General features: G+C 32.8%; 1 protein-coding gene across 4 annotated transcripts in view; it reads right to left on the bottom strand.

The window, feature by feature from the left end:
* LOC111424932 (Matrix metalloproteinase 1) overlaps window positions 1-17,820 on the bottom strand; it is a 35,406-nt gene extending 17,586 nt beyond the window's left edge. For all 4 annotated transcript variants that reach the window (XM_023058667.2, XM_023058669.2, XM_023058668.2 and 1 more), the window contains exon 1: window positions 17,632-17,820. In XM_023058667.2, the coding sequence (XP_022914435.2) occupies window positions 17,632-17,715 (84 nt within the window). In that variant the 5' untranslated portion in view covers window positions 17,716-17,820. The remainder of the gene's footprint in view (window positions 1-17,631) is intronic.
* Between the last annotated feature and the right edge of the window lie 2,740 nt (window positions 17,821-20,560).

The raw sequence follows: 20,560 nt of genomic DNA, 5'->3' as shown, positions 1-20,560 counted from the left end.
TTTGTCTTCGTTAGCATAATAAAAGATAAAAACGTCGGTTTGCATTGTCTGACGACGACCAATTATTATTATTACACCAGACTAATAATAATTTGTTGATAGAAAAAAGTGTAATTAATAAATTAATTAAAAAAATCATCCCTTAAAAACATTTTTTTAACCATCATAACTACACAGGATAAATTACACGACCTTGTCCTGATAAAACATCGTTTACACGCAAACCGAGAGGTCTTAATGTATTCCAAGGATTCCACCTCACTCGGATATTTACTGTTTCTTTCGCCTCTTGGGTGCAACTCACGTCTGCTCGCGCCGTTGTAAATCCTCTCGGTTTCAACAGCTAATAAAGTTGATGTAAGAGAGGGTGATGAATGTGTCTTTGACATTGGCAAAGAATTTCCATGTACTTTAAAAGATAAATAACAAACTCTTCATCAGATGTAGTTTTATATCTTGCCCTATAAAAGTCGCCGTTTTAAATATTTATGGCAAAAAGTTTAATTTTCTTTCTTTTTCTTATAATAGCAATTTCCCAAAGTGTCAATTTCCTAAAGCTTTGTCGTTGTTATCGATCCGAGTCAAGTCAATTAAGACCCCAGACACAAGATAAAGTGAACGTAAATGCCAATTCCCGGTTATAGATATGATTGGGAATCAAATCGTATTGTAGTATTAATTAGAAAATTAAATAATTATTGGAAAAAATATAAATTAATATAAATAATTTTTAAATCTTAGCTGAACAGATAGATTTTGCTTTTTCTAAGTAGGAGTCTTAATACAGGATGTCCCGTTAAGCGTACGGAGCGGCTGTATCTCAACAACGGTAAGGCCTAGAGAGAAAAGAAATTATTTTGAAGTTCGTAATTCGACCGCTAGGGGGCGTAACTGCCATTGAGAAACATAAAATTCCCGCTATCTCAGAAAGTTAGACGATAAGCTATAACGTTGACAACATCATTTAGTAGCTTGGATAATACCGCATCGCTTTTGTTTTGCAATATTTTTCATATCTGTCATAATAAGGGAGGGGGAGGCCAATGCATTTTCAAATGTTTACATTTTAATATCTCCTGGACCATTCAACCGATTTGAATATTTTTGGTCTTGTTTGAAAGAGCATTTCATGCTCTTTTAAAAGATATTTTCAGTAAGACCGCTTGGTTTAAAACAAAAAAGCTAGAGGGCGTTATCTGCAGCGGTTACATATTTTTGTGATTTTTGAAAAAAAGTTAAATGGAACGGTACTATTTACTTCACAGACCGTTAATCATCATAAAATTTGCTAAATATTAGTGAAAACCGCATCTCGATATCTCCATCCATTCTCGAATTATAAAAGAAAATGTTAAAAATTCGTATATCTTAATCAGATCAAGTTACCTTAGGAAACAAATAAGAGAGAACAAAAATTTTATTATCTAGAACCTTCCTTCACACTTTATCCAAGCATAGAACTGCTTCAAAACTACTTTTGAGGCGTGTTGAAAAGCCAACGGATCAATGAAACATCAACAATGATAATAAAACAAAATAAACCAAATCACTTAGAATAACTTAAATTTTTGGCAAAAATAACTCACTAATGAGCGAAATGTCTTCCATAAACCTCGATACATTTATTTAATCTAGTTTCGACGAAAAAAAAGCACTGCTTAAGTCTCGGCCCTGGACACGTTTTTACTGGTATTTAGTGTTTTGTCATATTTTTCCTGGTTATTGGTTTTTCTTGAAAAGTCAGGTCGTTTAGTCTACCCAATAGATAAAGAAGTGAAAGCAATGTGGGTTTTGCTCGAACCAAGAATGCATATTATGCAAGTTTACATCAGCTTGTGGACAGATGCTTCATGCATCCATAGCATTTGTGATAAAAGGATTGGATTTGCCCAAATCATATTTAAAAGTCAATGGTAATAGTTCAATCTGTTATCATAATCGATATCTGTTAAGGCCTGATGTAACAACGTGGTGGAGATATTATTCTCTTGAGAACTCTTGTGGACAATTGTTTTCGGAGTTCCCAGATTATGTGGGATCACATTGCGCACCAATATGATTTACGAATTCATAGAGATGTCTGAATGGGCTACACGTTGCCAGTTTTCCGTAATCGCTAAGTCAATCTTAAAAACACTTCTAGAGAAAAATTTCTTTCTTTGTCGTAATTGCATTGCACATTTTTGCCATGCAGTTGCATCGTATTCGAAACATTGAAAATAAATCATCATACGCTCTATCATACGCTTCTGCGTTAGTAAATGACATGTTTACAGTTACCATGGTTATGTGATTTGTTTTTCTCGATGAGGTAACTGGATCGGATTGATGGCACTCGAGTTTTTAACATTTTCTTCTATAACTCGAGAACGGGTGGCGATATCGAGATGCGGTTTTCACTAAAATTTAGCAAATTTTAAGGTGACTAAGGGTCTGTGAAGTAAATAGTATCGTTCCATTTAACTTTTCTTCAAAAATCACAAAAATATGTAATCGCTGCAGATAACGTCCTCTAGCTCATTTGTTTTAAAGCAGACGGTCTTACTGAAAATATCTTTAAAAAGAGTATAAAATGCTCTTTCAAACAACACCGAAAACATTCAAATCGTTTGAATGGTCTAGGAGATATTAAAATGTAAACATATGAAAACGCATTGGCCTCCCCCTCCCTTATTATGACAGATATGAGAAATATCACAAAACAAAAGCGATGCGGTATTATCCAAGCTATTAAATGATGTTGTCAAAGTTATAGCTCATCGTCTAAGTTTCTGAGATAGCGGGAACTTTATGTTTCTCAATGGCAGTTACGCCCCCTAGCGGTCGAATTACGAACTTCGAAATAATTTCCAGCTATTTCTCTTAGTCACTTTACTTATAAGGATTTTTTTCCCAAACCTCTAGGCCTTACCGTTCTAGAGATACAGCCGCTCCGTACGCTTAACGGGACACCCTGTATATTCAAGTAATTGTTGGCTGTACCCTAATTAATTCAACCAGCCTGCAATAACAAGATCTTCATTATTATCGTCACAAGAATAGAGATTTTTATTAACCTGTTATGTTACTATAATATATTAAATGATGGTAGTTTCCATGGACTGGATCCATAAAACTGTATTGCAAATTGCAACTATCACGATCTCGTTTGTAACCCTCAACGTTTGAATATGTGTCCTGAAGAAGTACCTCCTGTACGATAAGAGATTGTAGCGGAGTCACATCTTTTTAATTAAGTGGATGGGATGTTTTCTCCTAACACTCCCGTTATTGCACAACGAAACAATCCCAAATGGACAAAATGTTTCTGTGTTAACCCAGAAAACTCTTTGGTTATTCTTCCGAAACGTCTCTGTATGTACTGGCATTTTATACAGGATGTCTCACGTAACTGGTTCGTTAGAACTTTTTCAGGTTCCACTATTCGTAGAGATTTGAAATTTTGGTAGCATGGGTTGTTCATTCGGAACTTTCGATCTAAAATATTTTCAAGATGGCCGCTACTTTCGATTTACCGGAAGTAGACCATAACTTCGCTATTTTAAATGGAATGCTATAGTTTTTATTACACCGTTTAATTGTACGTAAAAAAATAGGTTGACTTTGCTGAAAGTTATTGGTACCTAGCGGTTTTCGTTTTTACTCTTCAGATGTTGACAAATCGATTGTCATTTGCTGTATCGGAGTATCTTATACAGGTTGGTCAAAAATTGAATTACTGTTTCTCCATATTCAATGGCGAGAAAGTCGAAAATTTTAAACGGAACGCCCCATATTTTTTTAGCCTATCAGAAAGAGAATTAATTCTCTACAAATTATCTATGAATATTTCCATACCTATTTATTGTAGAATGCCTTATATTGCGAAATTTATTAAAACATGCACGAAATGCAGGTTTTTTATTAGAAAACTATGGAATTTTGACAGTTTTTGATCCATGTTTGTATTATTGTTGTCATTAGTTACATTTGACGACGGGTGTAAGTCATTGAACATCATGGTAAATTATTCCAACGCCGATATTTGAAATTTATTTTGTATTGATGGCGAATGTAATAAACTTTTGGACAGGACGTGTCGAACACTTAATGAGAGATGCCTAACAAACCTAACGCCCATCACAAGGAAAAATTTCAAAAAATTGATAAAGAATTTCTTAGTTCTGGATATATCGACACCAAAAGAAATCGCATATTTCCGGTCACCAGTGATGAAGACAACGAAATAAATATTTTATCGTATTTTATTACATTTCCAAATTCAATTTAATAACAAATTTACATACAGGGTGATTTATAACATACGGAACAAACTAAAAGAGTAGGTACTAGGAGCCAAATTGAAGATATATTCCTAATAAAATTTTGACCACAACTTAATAATCACAAAGATATAGAACGTTAAAGTTGAAGTAATGGCTGACCATTTCTTACCATATACGGTATTACACTACGTTTAAATTCAAACTGCGAATATTTCGGGGTTACTTAAACAATGCATAATTAACAAAAATAATAAAATCTTTATAATATAGTAGTTACTGCTATTTAAAAATTTGTTAAAACGCTGAAACGGTGGTGTTAGTTTATTGAGAACCGCTGATACCATGTTTTTATTGCTGCCAATCCAGTTGATTTGGTTACTTAGCAACGGACAAATATTTGAATTATACTTTACTGAATATCAGCGGTTCTCAAAAATGGACGTTAAATTATTTAAAAAATTAACATACCATATCTATGTAACTATTAAGTTTTTAACAAAATATTATTAAGAAAATCTTTTCAGTTTTACCTCTAGTACCTACCCTTTTAGTCTGCTCCATATGTTATAAATCACCCTGTATATCATAAATTTATATTTTTATTCAAATCGAATTTTTGTCATTAACTTTTTGTTTTAATAGTTTCATTTATTTGATCTTCTGTTTGAATTCTGTCTGAATTCTTCTGTCAAAATGTCATGGCCTTCTAATAAAAATATAAACGGTTTCCTGCATTTCCTGCATGTTTTGATAAATTTACGAATATGAGAGAAACTACAATAAATAGGTATAGGAATGTTTATAGATAAATTGTAGAGAATTAAATTCCCTTTCGTGTAGGCTAATAAAATATGGGACGTTCCATTTAAAATTTTAGACTTTCTCCCCATTGAATATGGAGAAATGGTAATTCAATTTTTGACCATCCTGTATAAGATACTCAGATACAACAGATGACAATTTATTTGAGAGCATCTGAAGAGTAGTCGTGCCAATTTAGAGCTTTTTTGAATGAACGTTGGCTGGGATATAGGATTTTAACGAGCGTGGTGTAATTTGCCAAAAAAATCTTAAAATCAAAATAACTCGAAAACGAAAAACGCTAGGTACCAATAATTTTTATGAAAGTCAACATATTTTTTTACGTACAATTAAATGGTGTAATAAAAACTATAGCATTGCATTTAAAATAACGAAGTTACGGTCTACTTCCGGTAGACCGGAAGTGGCAACCATCTTGAAAATATTTTAGATGGAAAGTTCCGACTGAACAAACCATACTACCAAAATTTCAAAACTGTACGAATACTGGAACCTAAAAAAGTGTTAACGAACCAGTTACGTGAGACACCCTGTATATTGATTTAGCTAGAGTTTAATAGAATTTTGAGTTAACCTCACAGAGACGAAGAGATTGAGGCCTAAGTTCACATAATCCACGATTCTATTCTACAAATTAATTCGAAAAACAGCTTATACTATTAAGTCAAGAGATATCACTACTATATTGGGGGGATTTTAACTTGAAGATCGGCAGAGGGATATGGAATAAGTGCGTGGGTGGATTTGGGTTAAGGGTAAGAAATAAGATTAATACAATTTTACCAAGATCAAAAAGTGACTATAGTATTGGCTTAAAGTTTGCGCAATCCAACCCAACCCAACCCAACCCAACCCAACCCTCAACGTTTGAAGGTTGCAATATGTGTCCTGAAGAAGTACCTCCTGTACGATAAGAGATTGTAGCGTAGAATGCGACGTTCGGGAGTCACATCTTTTTAATTAAGTGGATGGGATGTTTTCTCCTAACACTCCCGTTATTGCACAACGAAACAATCCCAAATGAACAAAATGTTTCTGTCTCAACCCAGAAAACTCTTTGGCTATTTTTCCGAAACATCTCTGTATGTACTAGCATTTCATATATTGATTTAGCTAGAGTTTAATAGAATTTTGAGTTAACCTCACAGAGACGAAGAGATTGAGGCCTAAGTTCACATAATCCTCGATGCTATTCTACAAATTAATTCGAAAAACAGTTTATACCATCAAAGTCAAGAGATATCACTACTATATTGGGGGGATTTTAACTTGTAGATCGGCAGAGGGATAAGGAATAAGTGCGTGGGTGGATTTGGGTTAAGGGTAAGAAATAAGATTAATACAATTTTACCAAGATCAAAAAGTGACTATAGTATTGGCTTAAAGTTTGCGCAATCCAACCCAACCCAACCCAACCCAACCCAACCCTCAACGTTTGAAGGTTGCAATATGTGTCCTGAAGCAGTACCTCCTGTACGATAAGAGATTGTAGCGTAGAATGCGACGTTCGGGAGTCACATCTTTTTAATTAAGTGGATGGGATGTTTTCTCCTAACACTCCCGTTATTGCACAACGAAACAATCCCAAATGAACAAAATGTTTCTGTCTCAACCCAGAAAACTCTTTGGCTATTTTTCCGAAACATCTCTGTATGTACTAGCATTTCATATATTGATTTAGCTAGAGTTTAATAGAATTTTGAGTTAACCTCACAGAGACGAAGAGATTGAGGCCTAAGTTCACATAATCCTCGATGCTATTCTACAAATTAATTCGAAAAACAGTTTATACCATCAAAGTCAAGAGATATCACTACTATATTGGGGGGATTTTAATTCGAAGATCGGCAGAGGGGTATGGAATAAGTGCGTGTGGATTTGGGTTAAGGGTAAGAAATAAGATTAATACAATTTTGCCAAGATCAAGAAGTGACTATAGTATTGGTTTAAAGTTTGCGCAAATGTCTATTTGAATATGAAGTGATGAAAGTTTTTGTGTTTCCTGACGAATCAAGTAAATGTTGTTTATTCCGTTTTGGATTGGAAATGAAAGTGCTAGCTCGAAGTAATTCTTGGTGAAAATATATTGATCGAGATATAGAGAAGTTAATTAGCGGCTACACGCAGTGCAGAGAAACCCAAAATAGACCACCCACCATAACTCAATCGAAGGAGAAGGTGTCAACTACTCCAACGAGTTCTATTTCCTACGATTGCTTTTTAATTTTGATAACTACAATTTTAAAATGGCTTGAAGTATATGGAATGAAAGTAATAATGTAATGAAATGAAGACATCTAGAATCTAAATTCATTACTTAGAATTTTTTAGATATAAAAGATAAACTAAATCTAATATCGCTGTGTATCTTTGGTTTTGTTCAATCTTATCTTATCTAATTGTGACCAGATCTTTCACAACAAAGGGTTTATACAAACACCACCTAAAACCTAATTCTAACTTTTTCAAGCAACCATATTAAAGCAGTCGTAAAATAATTTATAATTACACAATTTATTTTTTATTTTGATGAGATCTAGAATAACATTATTAACAAACAAATTCTAGAAGATAAATTACTCCTTCATTTTTTATCGTCCTTCTTATTTTTTTGTTCAGCCTTCTTTTTTAATTTTTTATAGATATTTCCGCAAGATATCTTGTTTTTTTGAATGTCAGATGTTTTCTTATTGTTGGGTTTAGTACCACTTATGATTTAGTACTCCTTTTCTTAAATACACCTCATTTAAGAATAATCTTAAACACTTCGTTTATAACGATTTATAACGAAAAATATACAAAAATCTAACGCTCAATAACAAATAAAACTAGAACTAATACTAGTATTAGAACTAACACTAGACCTAGAACTAGAAACATTCGGGTTTAGCCGTCTTAATAGACGTGCGGCTAAATCCGAATGATTCTAGTTCTAGTTATAGTGTTAGTTCTAGCGACAGTGTTAGTATAAAACTAGAACTAATACTAGACCTAGAACTAGAATCATTCGGATTTAGCCGCACGTCTCTCAAGACGGCTAAAGCCGAATGATTCTAGTTCTAGGTCTTGTGTTAGTTCTAGTGATAGTTCTAGTGTAAAACTACAACTAACACTAGACCTAGAAATAGAAATTTTCGGGTTTAGCCGTGTGCCCGATACTATCTAGTTCTTGGTCTAGTGTTAGTTCTAGTTTTAGTTCAATTAAAAACATACAACAAATTAACGCTCAATAACAAATAAAACTAGAACTAATACTAGTATTAGAACTAACACTAGACCTAGAACTAGAAACATTCGGGTTTAGCCGTCTTAATAGACGTGCGGCTAAATCCGAATGATTCTAGTTCTAGTTATAGTGTTAGTTCTAGTGACAGTGTAAGTATAAAACTAGAACTAATACTAGACCTAGAACTAGAATCATTCGGATTTAGCCGCACGTCTATTAAGACGGCTAAAGCCGAATGATTCTAGTTCTAGGTCTTCTGTTAGTTCTACTGCTAGTTCTAGTGTAAAACTACAACTAACACTAAACCTAGAAATATTAATTTTCGGGTTTAGCCGTGTGCCCGATACTATCTAGTTCTTGGTCTAGTGTTAGTTCTAGTTTTAGTTCAATTAAAAACATACAACAAATTAACGCTCAATAACAAATAAAACTAGAACTAATACTAGTATTAGAACTAACACTAGACCTAGAACTAGAAACATTCGGGTTTAGCCGTCTTAATAGACGTGCGGCTAAATTCGAATGATTCTAGTTCTAGTTATAGTGTTAGTTCTAGTGACAGTGTTAAATTCTTAAAATTTTTTAGATATAAAAGATAAACTAAATCTAATATAGCTGTGTATCTTTGGTTTTGTTCAATTTTATCTTATCTAATTGTGACCAGATCTTTCACAACAAAGGGTTTATACAAACACCACCTAAAACCTAATTCTGACTTTTTCAAGCAACCATATTAAAAGCAGTCGTAAAATAGTTTATAATTACACAATTTATTTTTTATTTTGATGAGATCTAGAATAACATTATTAACAAACAAATTCTAGAAGATAAATTACTCCTTCATTTTTTATCGTCCTTCTTATTTTTTTGTTCAGCCATCTTTTTTAATTTTTTATAGATATTTCCGCAAGATATCTTGTTTTTTTGAATGTCAGATGTTTTCTTATTGTTGGGTTTAGTACCACTTATGATTTAGTACTCCTTTTCTTAAATACACCTCATTTAAGAATAATCTTAAACACTTCGTTTATAACGATTTATAACGAAAAATATACAAAAATCTAACGCTCAATAACAAATAAAACTAGAACTAATACTAGTATTAGAACTAACACTAGACCTAGAACTAGAAACATTCGGGTTTAGCCGTCTTAATAGACGTGCGGCTAAATCCGAATGATTCTAGTTCTAGTTATAGTGTTAGTTCTAGCGACAGTGTTAGTATAAAACTAGAACTAATACTAGACCTAGAACTAGAATCATTCGGATTTAGCCGCACGTCTCTCAAGACGGCTAAAGCCGAATGATTCTAGTTCTAGGTCTTGTGTTAGTTCTAGTGATAGTTCTAGTGTAAAACTACAACTAACACGAGACCTAGAAATAGAAATTTTCGGGTTTAGCCGTGCGCCCGATACTTTCTAGTTCTTGGTCTAGTGTTAGTTCTAGTTTTAGTTCAATTAAAAACATACAACAAATTAACGCTCAATAACAAATAAAACTAGAACTAATACTAGTATTAGAACTAACACTAGACCTAGAACTAGAAACATTCGGGTTTAGCCGTCTTAATAGACGTGCGGCTAAATCCGAATGATTCTAGTTCTAGTTATAGTGTTAGTTCTAGTGACAGTGTAAGTATAAAACTAGAACTAATACTAGACCTAGAACTAGAATCATTCGGATTTAGCCGCACGTCTATTAAGACGGTTAAAGCCGAATGATTCTAGTTCTAGGTCTTCTGTTAGTTCTACTGATAGTTCTAGTGTAAAACTACAACTAACACTAAACCTAGAAATATTAATTTTCGGGTTTAGCCGTGTGCCCGATACTATCTAGTTCTTGGTCTAGTGTTAGTTCTAGTTTTAGTTCAATTAAAAACATACAACAAATTAACGCTCAATAACAAATAAAACTAGAACTAATACTAGTATTAGAACTAACACTAGACCTAGAACTAGAAACATTCGGGTTTAGCCGTCTTAATAGACGTGCGGCTAAATCCGAATGATTCTAGTTCTAGTTATAGTGTTAGTTCTAGTGACAGTGTAAGTATAAAACTAGAACTAATACTAGACCTAGAACTAGAATCATTCGGATTTAGCCGCACGTCTATTAAGACGGCTAAAGCCGAATGATTCTAGTTCTAGGTCTTCTGTTAGTTCTACTGATAGTTCTAGTGTAAAACTACAACTAACACTAAACCTAGAAATATTAATTTTCGGGTTTAGCCGTGTGCCCGATACTATCTAGTTCTTGGTCTAGTGTTAGTCTAGTTTTAGTTCAATTAAAAACATACAACAAATTAACGCTCAATAACAAATAAAACTAGAACTAATACTAGTATTAGAACTAACACTAGACCTAGAACTAGAAACATTCGGGTTTAGCCGTCTTAATAGACGTGCGGCTAAATTCGAATGATTCTAGTTCTAGTTATAGTGTTAGTTCTAGTGACAGTGTTAAATTCTTAAAATTTTTTAGATATAAAAGATAAACTAAATCTAATATAGCTGTGTATCTTTGGTTTTGTTCAATCTTATCTTATCTAATTGTGACCAGATCTTTCACAACAAAGAGTTTATACAAACACCACCTAAAACCTAATTCTAACTTTTTCAAGCAACCATATTAAAAGCAGTCGTAAAATAGTTTATAATTACACAATTTATTTTTTATTTTGATGAGATCTAAAATAACATTATTAACAAACAAATTCTAGAAGGTAAATTGTTCAGCCTTCTTTTTTAATTTTATATAGATATTTTCGCAAGATATCTTGTTTTTTTTATCAATTATCAATATAGTCACCTCATCTAAGAATAATCTTAAACACTTCGTTTATAACGATTGTTTATAATGGCACAGGATAAAAGTCAAGAACTCAATCCAACCGTGAAATCACGTAACTTACTTGCTAACATAAGAAATTATCTAAATATAGCAATAAAAAAAATAATAATCTTAAAATTTGTTTAAAATTCTTAGTCACAAGCGATAAGAAAAACAAAACAAATTTATGATTTACCAACCAGAAATAGCAATTCCACGAAAAAAAAAAGCGAGTGTGAGTAGCTCAGATATTCATGACCTACCTCAAATGACACATTTTTTTATTTGCATAACAGTTAGAAAGTCTGAACGTTGTCATCCAACCTACTCAAATCCTGAGTAAAATGAAGATCGAGAATGAATGAAACATTAATAGTAAAAGTATTTTTGACGAAAACGAAGCGCCCAACAAAATATAACATAATCACCTGCAATACAAGTAGTAAAACTGGTTCATTTACTTAAAGTGTTAATTTCCTGCTATGCAAATTCGCGTATTTCAACCCGAGTTTCGCTTCAATAAATTCTCACGAAAGATGCTCATTTTCGTTGGAAGCGTAATTTCGTTATCTTACGGTTAACGTAAAGCAATTTGTCCCGAACGGTATTTTTTTATGCTCCCAAGACAATTTTAAAAATTTTAAAATAAATTTTTAATTAATTAGAAAAAAAAAGTTTTTAATAAAATGATAATATCCAATAACAGTTTTAAATGAAGTTTCATCTCAAAGTTCTCGTTTAATAAAGTGCATAATAATAAAATCGTTTTTAAAGAATTTTATGGAGCTAGCGAAGTTTTGAGTCACCCAACTTGACCGCCGTTTTCGTCCTTCCTCTTTATATGAACGACAATTTTCGATCATTGCCAACGAGATGTGTGCATGGTATGAGTCATAAAGTTATAAAGATGTCGCCTCGGAAGCATTTTGATTCGATTTTGTCGGATTTTTCTTTTAATCTTTAGTAGAAGTAACCACATTGATAAGTCATTTGAAAAGTGGTATAAAAACTCATCCAGATGAAATGGGTTTTGCGTAGATCAAAGAAACCGCTTCGATGACGAGTGTTAATCATCTTTCAGCGGTAAATTCCGCTTTGGTTTTTGAGGAAGAGAATGTTTTTTGAGGTCAAGAAACGTTGTTAACCACGCACTCATCGTGACTAATAATTTTTCCGATCGATTCCGCTACGAGTAAATGAATCAGAATACAGCGGTGGAATGAGGAATCGAAAATTACTTCCGATTCTTTAGGGAAATTGAACAAAATCAACTTTTTTGTGTTATTTAATTTTATTTGGTTACTTTTTTTTTTGGTTTAAAGATAAAATTGAAATAGTTGACCGTAACGAATATCCTTAAATTTTTAAATTAGGTCAAAGAGTTTTGTAAACATTTTTACGAAATAATTTTGCAAAAGGACCATTCAAATTTCGAAAGTTATTTCAAAAAAAAAAAAAACCAATAAGATAACTAAATTAGTACAGTAAAAACTCGATATAACGGACTAATACGGGAAAGAGAGTGTCTGTTATATGAAAAAAAATTGTTTAAAGCCTTTGAAGACGCAAAACCCCGTATATTTCTAAATCTAGTGTTAGTTCTAGTTTTAGTTTAATGAAAAATATACATACATCTAACGCTCAATAACAAATAAAACTAGAACTAATACTTGTATTAGAACTAACACTAAACCTAGAACTAGAAACATTCGGGTTTAGCCGTCTTAATAGACGTGCGGTTAAATCCGAATGATTCTAGTTCTAGTTATAGTGTTAGTTCTAGTGACAGTGTAAGTATAAAACTAGAACTAATACTAGACTTAGAACTAGAATCATTCAGATTTAGCCGCACGTCTTTCAAGACGGCTAAAGCCGAATGATTCTAGTTCTAGGTTTTGTGTTAGTTCTAGTGATAGTTCTAGTGTAAAACTAAAACTAACACTAGACCTAGAAATAGAAATGTTCGGGTTTAGCCGTGCGCCCGATACTTTCTAGTTCTTGGTCTAGTGTTAGTTCTAGTTTTAGTTCAATTAAAAACATACAACATATTAACGCTCAATAACAAATAAAACTAGAACTAATACTAGTATTAGAATTAACACTAGACCTAGAACTAGAAACATTCGGGTTTAGCCGTCTTAATAGACGTGCGGCTAAATCCGAATGATTCTAGTTCTAGTTATAGTGTTAGTTCTAGTGACAGTGTAAGTATAAAACTAGAACTAATACTAGACCTAGAACTAGAATCATTCGGATTTAGCCGCACGTCTCTCAAGACGGCTAAAGCCGAATGATTCTAGTTCTAGTTATAGTGTTAGTTCTAGTGACAGTGTAAGTATAAAACTAGAACTAATACTAGACCTAGAACTAGAATCATTCGGATTTAGCCGCACGTCTCTCAAGACGGCTAAAGCCGAATGATTCTAGTTCTAGTTATAGTGTTAGTTCTAGTGACAGTGTAAGTATAAAACTAGAACTAATACTAGACTTAGAACTAGAATCATTCAGATTTAGCCGCACGTCTTTCAAGACGGCTAAAGCCGAATGATTCTAGTTCTAGGTTTTGTGTTAGTTCTAGTGATAGTTCTAGTGTAAAACTAAAACTAACACTAGACCTAGAAATAGAAATTTTCGGGTTTAGCCGTGCGCCCGATACTTTCTAGTTCTTGGTCTAGTGTTAGTTCTAGTTTTAGTTCAATTAAAAACATACAACAAATCAACACTCAACAACAAATAAAACTAGAACTAATACTAGTATTAGAACTAACACTAGACCTAGAACTAGAAACATTCGGGTTTAGCCGTCTTAATAGACGTGCGGCTAAATCCGAATGATTCTACTTCTAGTTATAGTGTTAGTTCTAGTGACAGTGTTAGTATAAAACTAGAACTAATACTAGACCTAGAACTAGAATCATTCGGATTTAGCCGCACGTCTTTCAAGACGGCTAAAGCCGAATGATTCTAGTTCTAGGTCTTGTGTTAGTTCTAGTGATAATTCTAGTGTAAAACTAGAACTAACACTAGGTCTAGAAATAGAAATTTTCGGGTTTAGCCGTGCGCCCGATACTTTTTAGTTCTTGGTCTAGTGTTAGTTCTAGTTTTAGTTCAATTAAAAACATACAACAAATTAACACTCAATAACAAATAAAACTAGAACTAATACTAGTATTAGAACTAACACTAGACCTAGAACTAGAAACATTCGGGCTTAGCCGTCTTAATAGACGTGCGGCTAAATCCGAATGATTCTAGTTCTAGTTATAGTGTTAGTTCTAGTGACAGTGTTAGTATAAAACTAGAACTAATACTAGACCTAGAACTAGAATTATTCGGATTTAGCCGCACATCTCTCAAGACGGCTAAAGCCGAATGATTCTAGTTCTAGGTCTTGTGTTAGTTCTAGTGATAATTCTAGTGTAAAACTAGAACTAACACTAGGTCTAGAAATAGAAATTTTCGGGTTTAGCCGTGCGCCCGATACTTTCTAGTTCTTGGTCTAGTGTTAGTTCTAGTTTTAGTTCAATTAAAAACATACAACAAATTAACGCTCAATAACAAATAAAACTAGAACTAATACTAGTATTAGAACTAACACTATACCTAGAACTAGACACATTCGGGTTTAGCCGTCTTAATAAACGTGCGGCTAAATCCGAATGATTCTAGTTCTAGTTATAGTGTTAGTTCTAGTGACAGTGTTAGTATAAAACTAGAACTAATACTAGACCTAGAACTAGAATCATTCGGATTTAGCCGCACGTCTCTCTAGACGGCTAAAGCCGAATGATTCTAGTTCTAGGTCTTATGTTAGTTCTAGTGATAGTGCTAGTGTAAAACTACAACTAACACTAGACCTAGAAATAGAAATGTTCGGGTTTAGCCGTGCGCCCGATACTTTCTAGTTCTTGGTCTAGTGTTAGTTCTAGTTTTAGTTCAATTAAAAACATACAACATATTAACGCTCAATAACAAATAAAACTAGAACTAATACTAGTATTAGAATTAACACTAGACCTAGAACTAGAAACATTCGGGTTTAGCCGTCTTAATAGACGTGCGGCTAAATCCGAATGATTCTAGTTCTAGTTATAGTGTTAGTTCTAGTGACAGTGTAAGTATAAAACTAGAACTAATACTAGACCTAGAACTAGAATCATTCGGATTTAGCCGCACGTCTCTCAAGACGGCTAAAGCCGAATGATTCTAGTTCTAGTTATAGTGTTAGTTCTAGTGACAGTGTAAGTATAAAACTAGAACTAATACTAGACCTAGAACTAGAATCATTCGGATTTAGCCACACGTCTCTCAAGACGGCTAAAGCCGAATGATTCTAGTTCTAGGTCTAGTGTTAGTTCTAATACTAGTATTAGTTCTAGTTTTATTTATTCAATAAATCTCATAGAAACGATGAAAATTCTTTATTTAGATTTGTTTCAGTGCGACATGTTTCGATTTAACAATCTTCTTCAGGCACGACTGAGAAATACATAAATACATTGCATTTTATAATAAATGTATATATATAATTATATATATATATTTATTAATTATATATATATAATTATAATGTATTTATGTATTTCTCAGTCGTGCCTGAAGAAGATTGTTAAATCGAAACATGTCGCACTGAAACAAATCTAAATAAAGAATTTTCATCGTTTCTATGAGATTTATTGAATTAATACTTACGATGAACATCGAATCCACTTTAACAAAGCTAGTTTTATTTGTTATTGAGCGTTAATTTGTTGCACGTCTCTCAAGATGGCTAAAGCCGAATGTTTCTAGTTCTAGGTCTTGTGTTAGTTCTAGTGATAGTTCTAGTGTAAAACTACAACTAACACTAGACCTAGAAATAGAAATTTTCGGGTTTAGCCGTGCGCCCGATACTTTCTAGTTCTTGGTCTAGTGTTAGTTCTAGTTTTAGTTCAATTAAAAACATACAACAAATTAACGCTCAATAACAAATAAAACTAGAACTAATATTAGTATTAGAACTAACACTAGACCTAGAACTAGAAACATTCGGGTTTAGCCGTCTTAATAGACGTGCGGCTAATACTAGACCTAGAACTACAATCATTCGGATTTAGCCGCACGTCTCTCAAGACGGCTAAATCCGAATGATTCTAGTTCTAGTTATAGTGTTAGTTCTAGTGACAGTGTAAGTATAAAACTAGAACTAATACTAGACCTAGAACTAGAATCATTCGGATTTAGCCGCACGTCTCTCAAGACGGCTAAAGCCGAATGATTCTAGTTCTAGGTCTTATGTTAGTTCTAGTGATAGTGCTAGTGTAAAACTACAACTAACACTCGATCTAGAAATAGAAATTTTCGGGTTTAGCCGTGCCCCCGATACTTTCTAGTTCTTAGTCTAGTGTTAGTTCTAGTTTTAGTTCAATTAAAAACATACAACAAATTAACGCTCAATAACAAATAAAACTAGAACTAATACTAGTATTAGAACTAGACCTAGAACTAGAAACATTCTCATTTTCTCTTATCAAAACGTTAGAAATCGACGGAATTTATCGAACATAAAACACACATTTTCTCCTGATACCTTTCGACCTTGTTCCTGATTCAAAGTCTACAGTTTAATTTATGAAACGTAATTAACTTACATCAAAACACTGAAAACTTAACAATGGAAAAAGCTTTTGTGTTGGAAACCGAATCAATATTACTCTTTTCTTGCATGTAAAATATATGTTGCGTTGGAGGTGAATAGAGAAAACCGCACTTTTAATCACGTGCCAGAATCTCTTTTTGCTTTTTTTAGCTTCGATTTTATACAAGTTGGAATTATCAGTCATTTTGTGTTTCTTTTAATTCGCAGTGAGTTCTTTGTCTAGTTAAAAAAGAATAAATAAAAATAGGTTGAGTAATTAAAAATGTAAAAAAACTCATTTGACTTTAATTAATTAAAGTATTTTAAGCTTAATTTAAAATATAAATTGTTTTTTCTCTAAATTTTATCCATTTAATTATAAAATTTTGAAACTTTTTAGCCTAAACTTGAATTAAAGAAGTTCTATAATTTGTAACTAACCCAACTTTAAACTTGCAAGGAGACTTTTAATGATTAAGTTTAAAGAATAAACTTAAATCTAATAAATATTTTAGTTGAATATGAAAAGTTTAATTTATATTTTTGATTCATTTTCTTTCAAAACTTTTAAGCCAATTCAAATTTAAAGTTGAAAGAAACAACTTTTTTAATTCGAATTCAACTCAAATAATAAATTTTTTAGAAATTAAAAACTAACAAAGAACTTAAAATGTTCCAAATAAGGTAATTCACAAAATTATTTTATCACTAAAAAAACAATGATTGTTTATGGATTACGAATCGAGTCCCACAAAAAGATGAATAATCTATTATTATTTAGAAAGATTAGATAAGGGAGATATTTCGAAAGGAATTCTCGCGAATCGATGCGAAATTTTAAAATTTGTTACAAAATTGAAAAATATACTTACCATAACTTCATTGGAGCCTAATGAAGCAGCTTTCGAACCGAAAAAGTTGACGAAAAAGATTGTAACAATCGCACTGATCTTCATTTTCGATTTTTCAAAAAAAAAAAATTATTTTTAGAAAATTCGAAAGAAAATCTTAACGTTGAAGATGTTTTACACCGATTCAACCAAAACTTTTTGTAATAATTTTCTTTGTAAGTATAAAAAAAAACCGTGCGTAACTAACGCGAAAATTTACGCGGTATATTTTATTTGGTTTGGTTGTCTCGGTTCGGTCCGAGTCCAATACTATTCAGACACTGACGCTTCCATGCGGATCCGATTCGTGTATATAGCCATCTGATAATGGAGAAGTCGGAGTGCGCAAGCTCCCGTCACCAATTCTTTTCATTCTACAATCACTCATTTCTTGGTATATTTCGGTACAAGTAGCAGAAGAGTTTTTTCTTATCACTTTTTCAAATCTAAGGATGTTAAGAGAATTTCCGTTCCTTTTTTGAACTCTACATTTTTTTTTGTTGTCTTTTTTTGTAAATAAAGGGTTTTTGCTAAAGCCGGACGACTACAAAGTGGGGAAGAAAATCTTTGTGGAATGTTCCATCTCGAGCTATCCACTTTAATTCTTGGTGATGAATTCCGTTTGTGTGCTTTTCCTGAAAGAGTTAATGTGAACGTGGCCACTGAACTTTTGGGGACGAATGTAATTTTGAGATGAAATTTGTTTCCTTTTTTTTTGTTTTTAGGTTGGGTTGGTACTCAAAACTAAGAGGATTTCTAAAAGAATTTATATACTACTATTTTTTTTTAGAAAGATAAACTTTTTAAAAATTTTTATCGGTTACATCATTTTGAATTAAACGATTTTTAATTTAAGATGTTAATCATTTCTTAATTCCCAAAACTACACTGGAAGTGACTTATTGAAGGTTTTCTATATTAAAAAATTATCTCCGTTCTAGATATCCTAATACATCATCTTAATGAAGGCATTTTAACAAGGGCAAGTGACAATTTTAAAATACAATATTATTTATGGATGATATAACAACAACCTAAATACTTACAGGTGTATCCAAAAAATGTACTCACACTTCGAATGACGAGAAAAACATTATTTGGAATATCTTTCAATTTCCAATTTCAATGCATCGATTGTTCTTGGTTTGGTGCCATAAACTTTTCGATGGTGTTCATGGGCGTGAGATCTGGGGAACGTGCATGGTATTCAATGGTACCTCTTCGTCCAATCCATATGCCTGGAAAAGCTGCATCGAGGTGAGCTCGTACAGGTGTCCCAATTTCGATGTCCGCATAGGCTATCTCCGAAACTAAAAGAGATAGAAAAAAAGTAGCTTACATGTCATGATCTCGTTTTTCGAGAAAATGCTAATGCCGAAAACTCCGAACAGCTATCGTCTTTTGTTTTCGCCCTATCGCCAAAAACTGAAAATTTTGCGAAAACGACATTCGCAAATATCTCACTTATTATCAAAGATTTAGTATTATAAATAAAACATTATATGGGCAACTTTTTACGAAGAATTCAGTGGCGTAGGTAGAATTTTTTTCCCATCTTTTATTTTCGAGATTTTAGACGTAACTTTATTTTTTTAAATGGAAACCATAGTTGGCTATGACTTAAAATAATTTGTTATTTTCTTCTGATAACAAATAAATATAGTTTGTAGGGTATATTTCTTATGGTTATTGAATAATTAACAAAAATTCATTTTGTTCTGTCTAAAACTAATGTATGTACTTAAAAGTTAATGTTGCTATGGTGATAACCATACATACTATGATGGAACATAATGTATCAAATAATTGCCAAAGTTTGTATTTAAAAATTCGATATCAACTCTGGCATTATGTGCTGGCATTATGCACCAGCGTGTTAAGTGTCAAAGTATAACAAAACTGAATAAAACTTTACAATGAATTTCGAAAATTATGAAAATTGTAACATGATGGAATGCTATATGTTATCAGATAAGAATGCGACGTTAGCCGCGGAATTTTATTTCACAAGATATCCAGAAAGCAGACAACCGCACGTAAGAACCTTCAGCCGGTTAGCAGAAAATATATGGATATTTGGTCCTTCCCCAAACCACATACAAAAACATACCAAAATGACCTGCAAGAGAAATTGCAACAAGACGTCTCACCCAAAAGCCGCTGCTCCCGAATATGAAAGAAAAATAAGTATAAACCATACAAAGCGGGGCTAACTCATTATTTACGTGCCGGAGATGTCAATCTAAGATTAAAATTTTGTAGATGATATTTAGAAAAATTAAATAATCTGCTGTTTGTTCAAAACGTCATTTGGACCGATGAAGTCTCTGAGTGTTCAAAGAAGATTGGGGTTCAATGTATGGTGTGCCCTTTTAGATAATAGAATTTTGGCATATAGTATCTACCATAAAAACTTAAACTCAGGGAAATACCTCAATATATTAAGGCAGCACATTGAGCCTTTAGTCGACAATTTGCCACTAAATATGTCTCAAATGATATATTTTCAATATAACGGAGCACCAGCACATAATGCCAGAGTTGTTAGTGAATTTTTAAATACTACTACAAACTCAAGGACAATAAAATCTAACAGGACTGCTACATCCATTGTTGTGACAGCCTACCCGCAAACTACGTCACACCATTTTCCACGCCCAGCTGTTGTTATGGTCTATGCGTTTGCTGTGTGTTTTTAGAGGTTATATCCTAGACGTATTCATATTAGTTTTGAAGGTTTATGTTTTTAGAGGTATTAATGTCTATCATATAACCTCTAAAAACATAGACAGTTATCTACCAGGCGTGGCAAATAGTGTGACGTAGAGTGCAGGCAACCAACCCGTAGTCGACTACAAAAATACAATGGATGTAGCAGTCCTGTTAGATTCTACTGTCCTTGCTACAAACT

The sequence above is a fragment of the Onthophagus taurus genome, chromosome 6 (assembly GCF_036711975.1).
Source record: "Onthophagus taurus isolate NC chromosome 6, IU_Otau_3.0, whole genome shotgun sequence".
Taxonomy (NCBI): Eukaryota; Metazoa; Arthropoda; class Insecta; order Coleoptera; family Scarabaeidae; genus Onthophagus; species Onthophagus taurus.
This window is presented reverse-complemented; position numbering and strand designations above follow the sequence as displayed.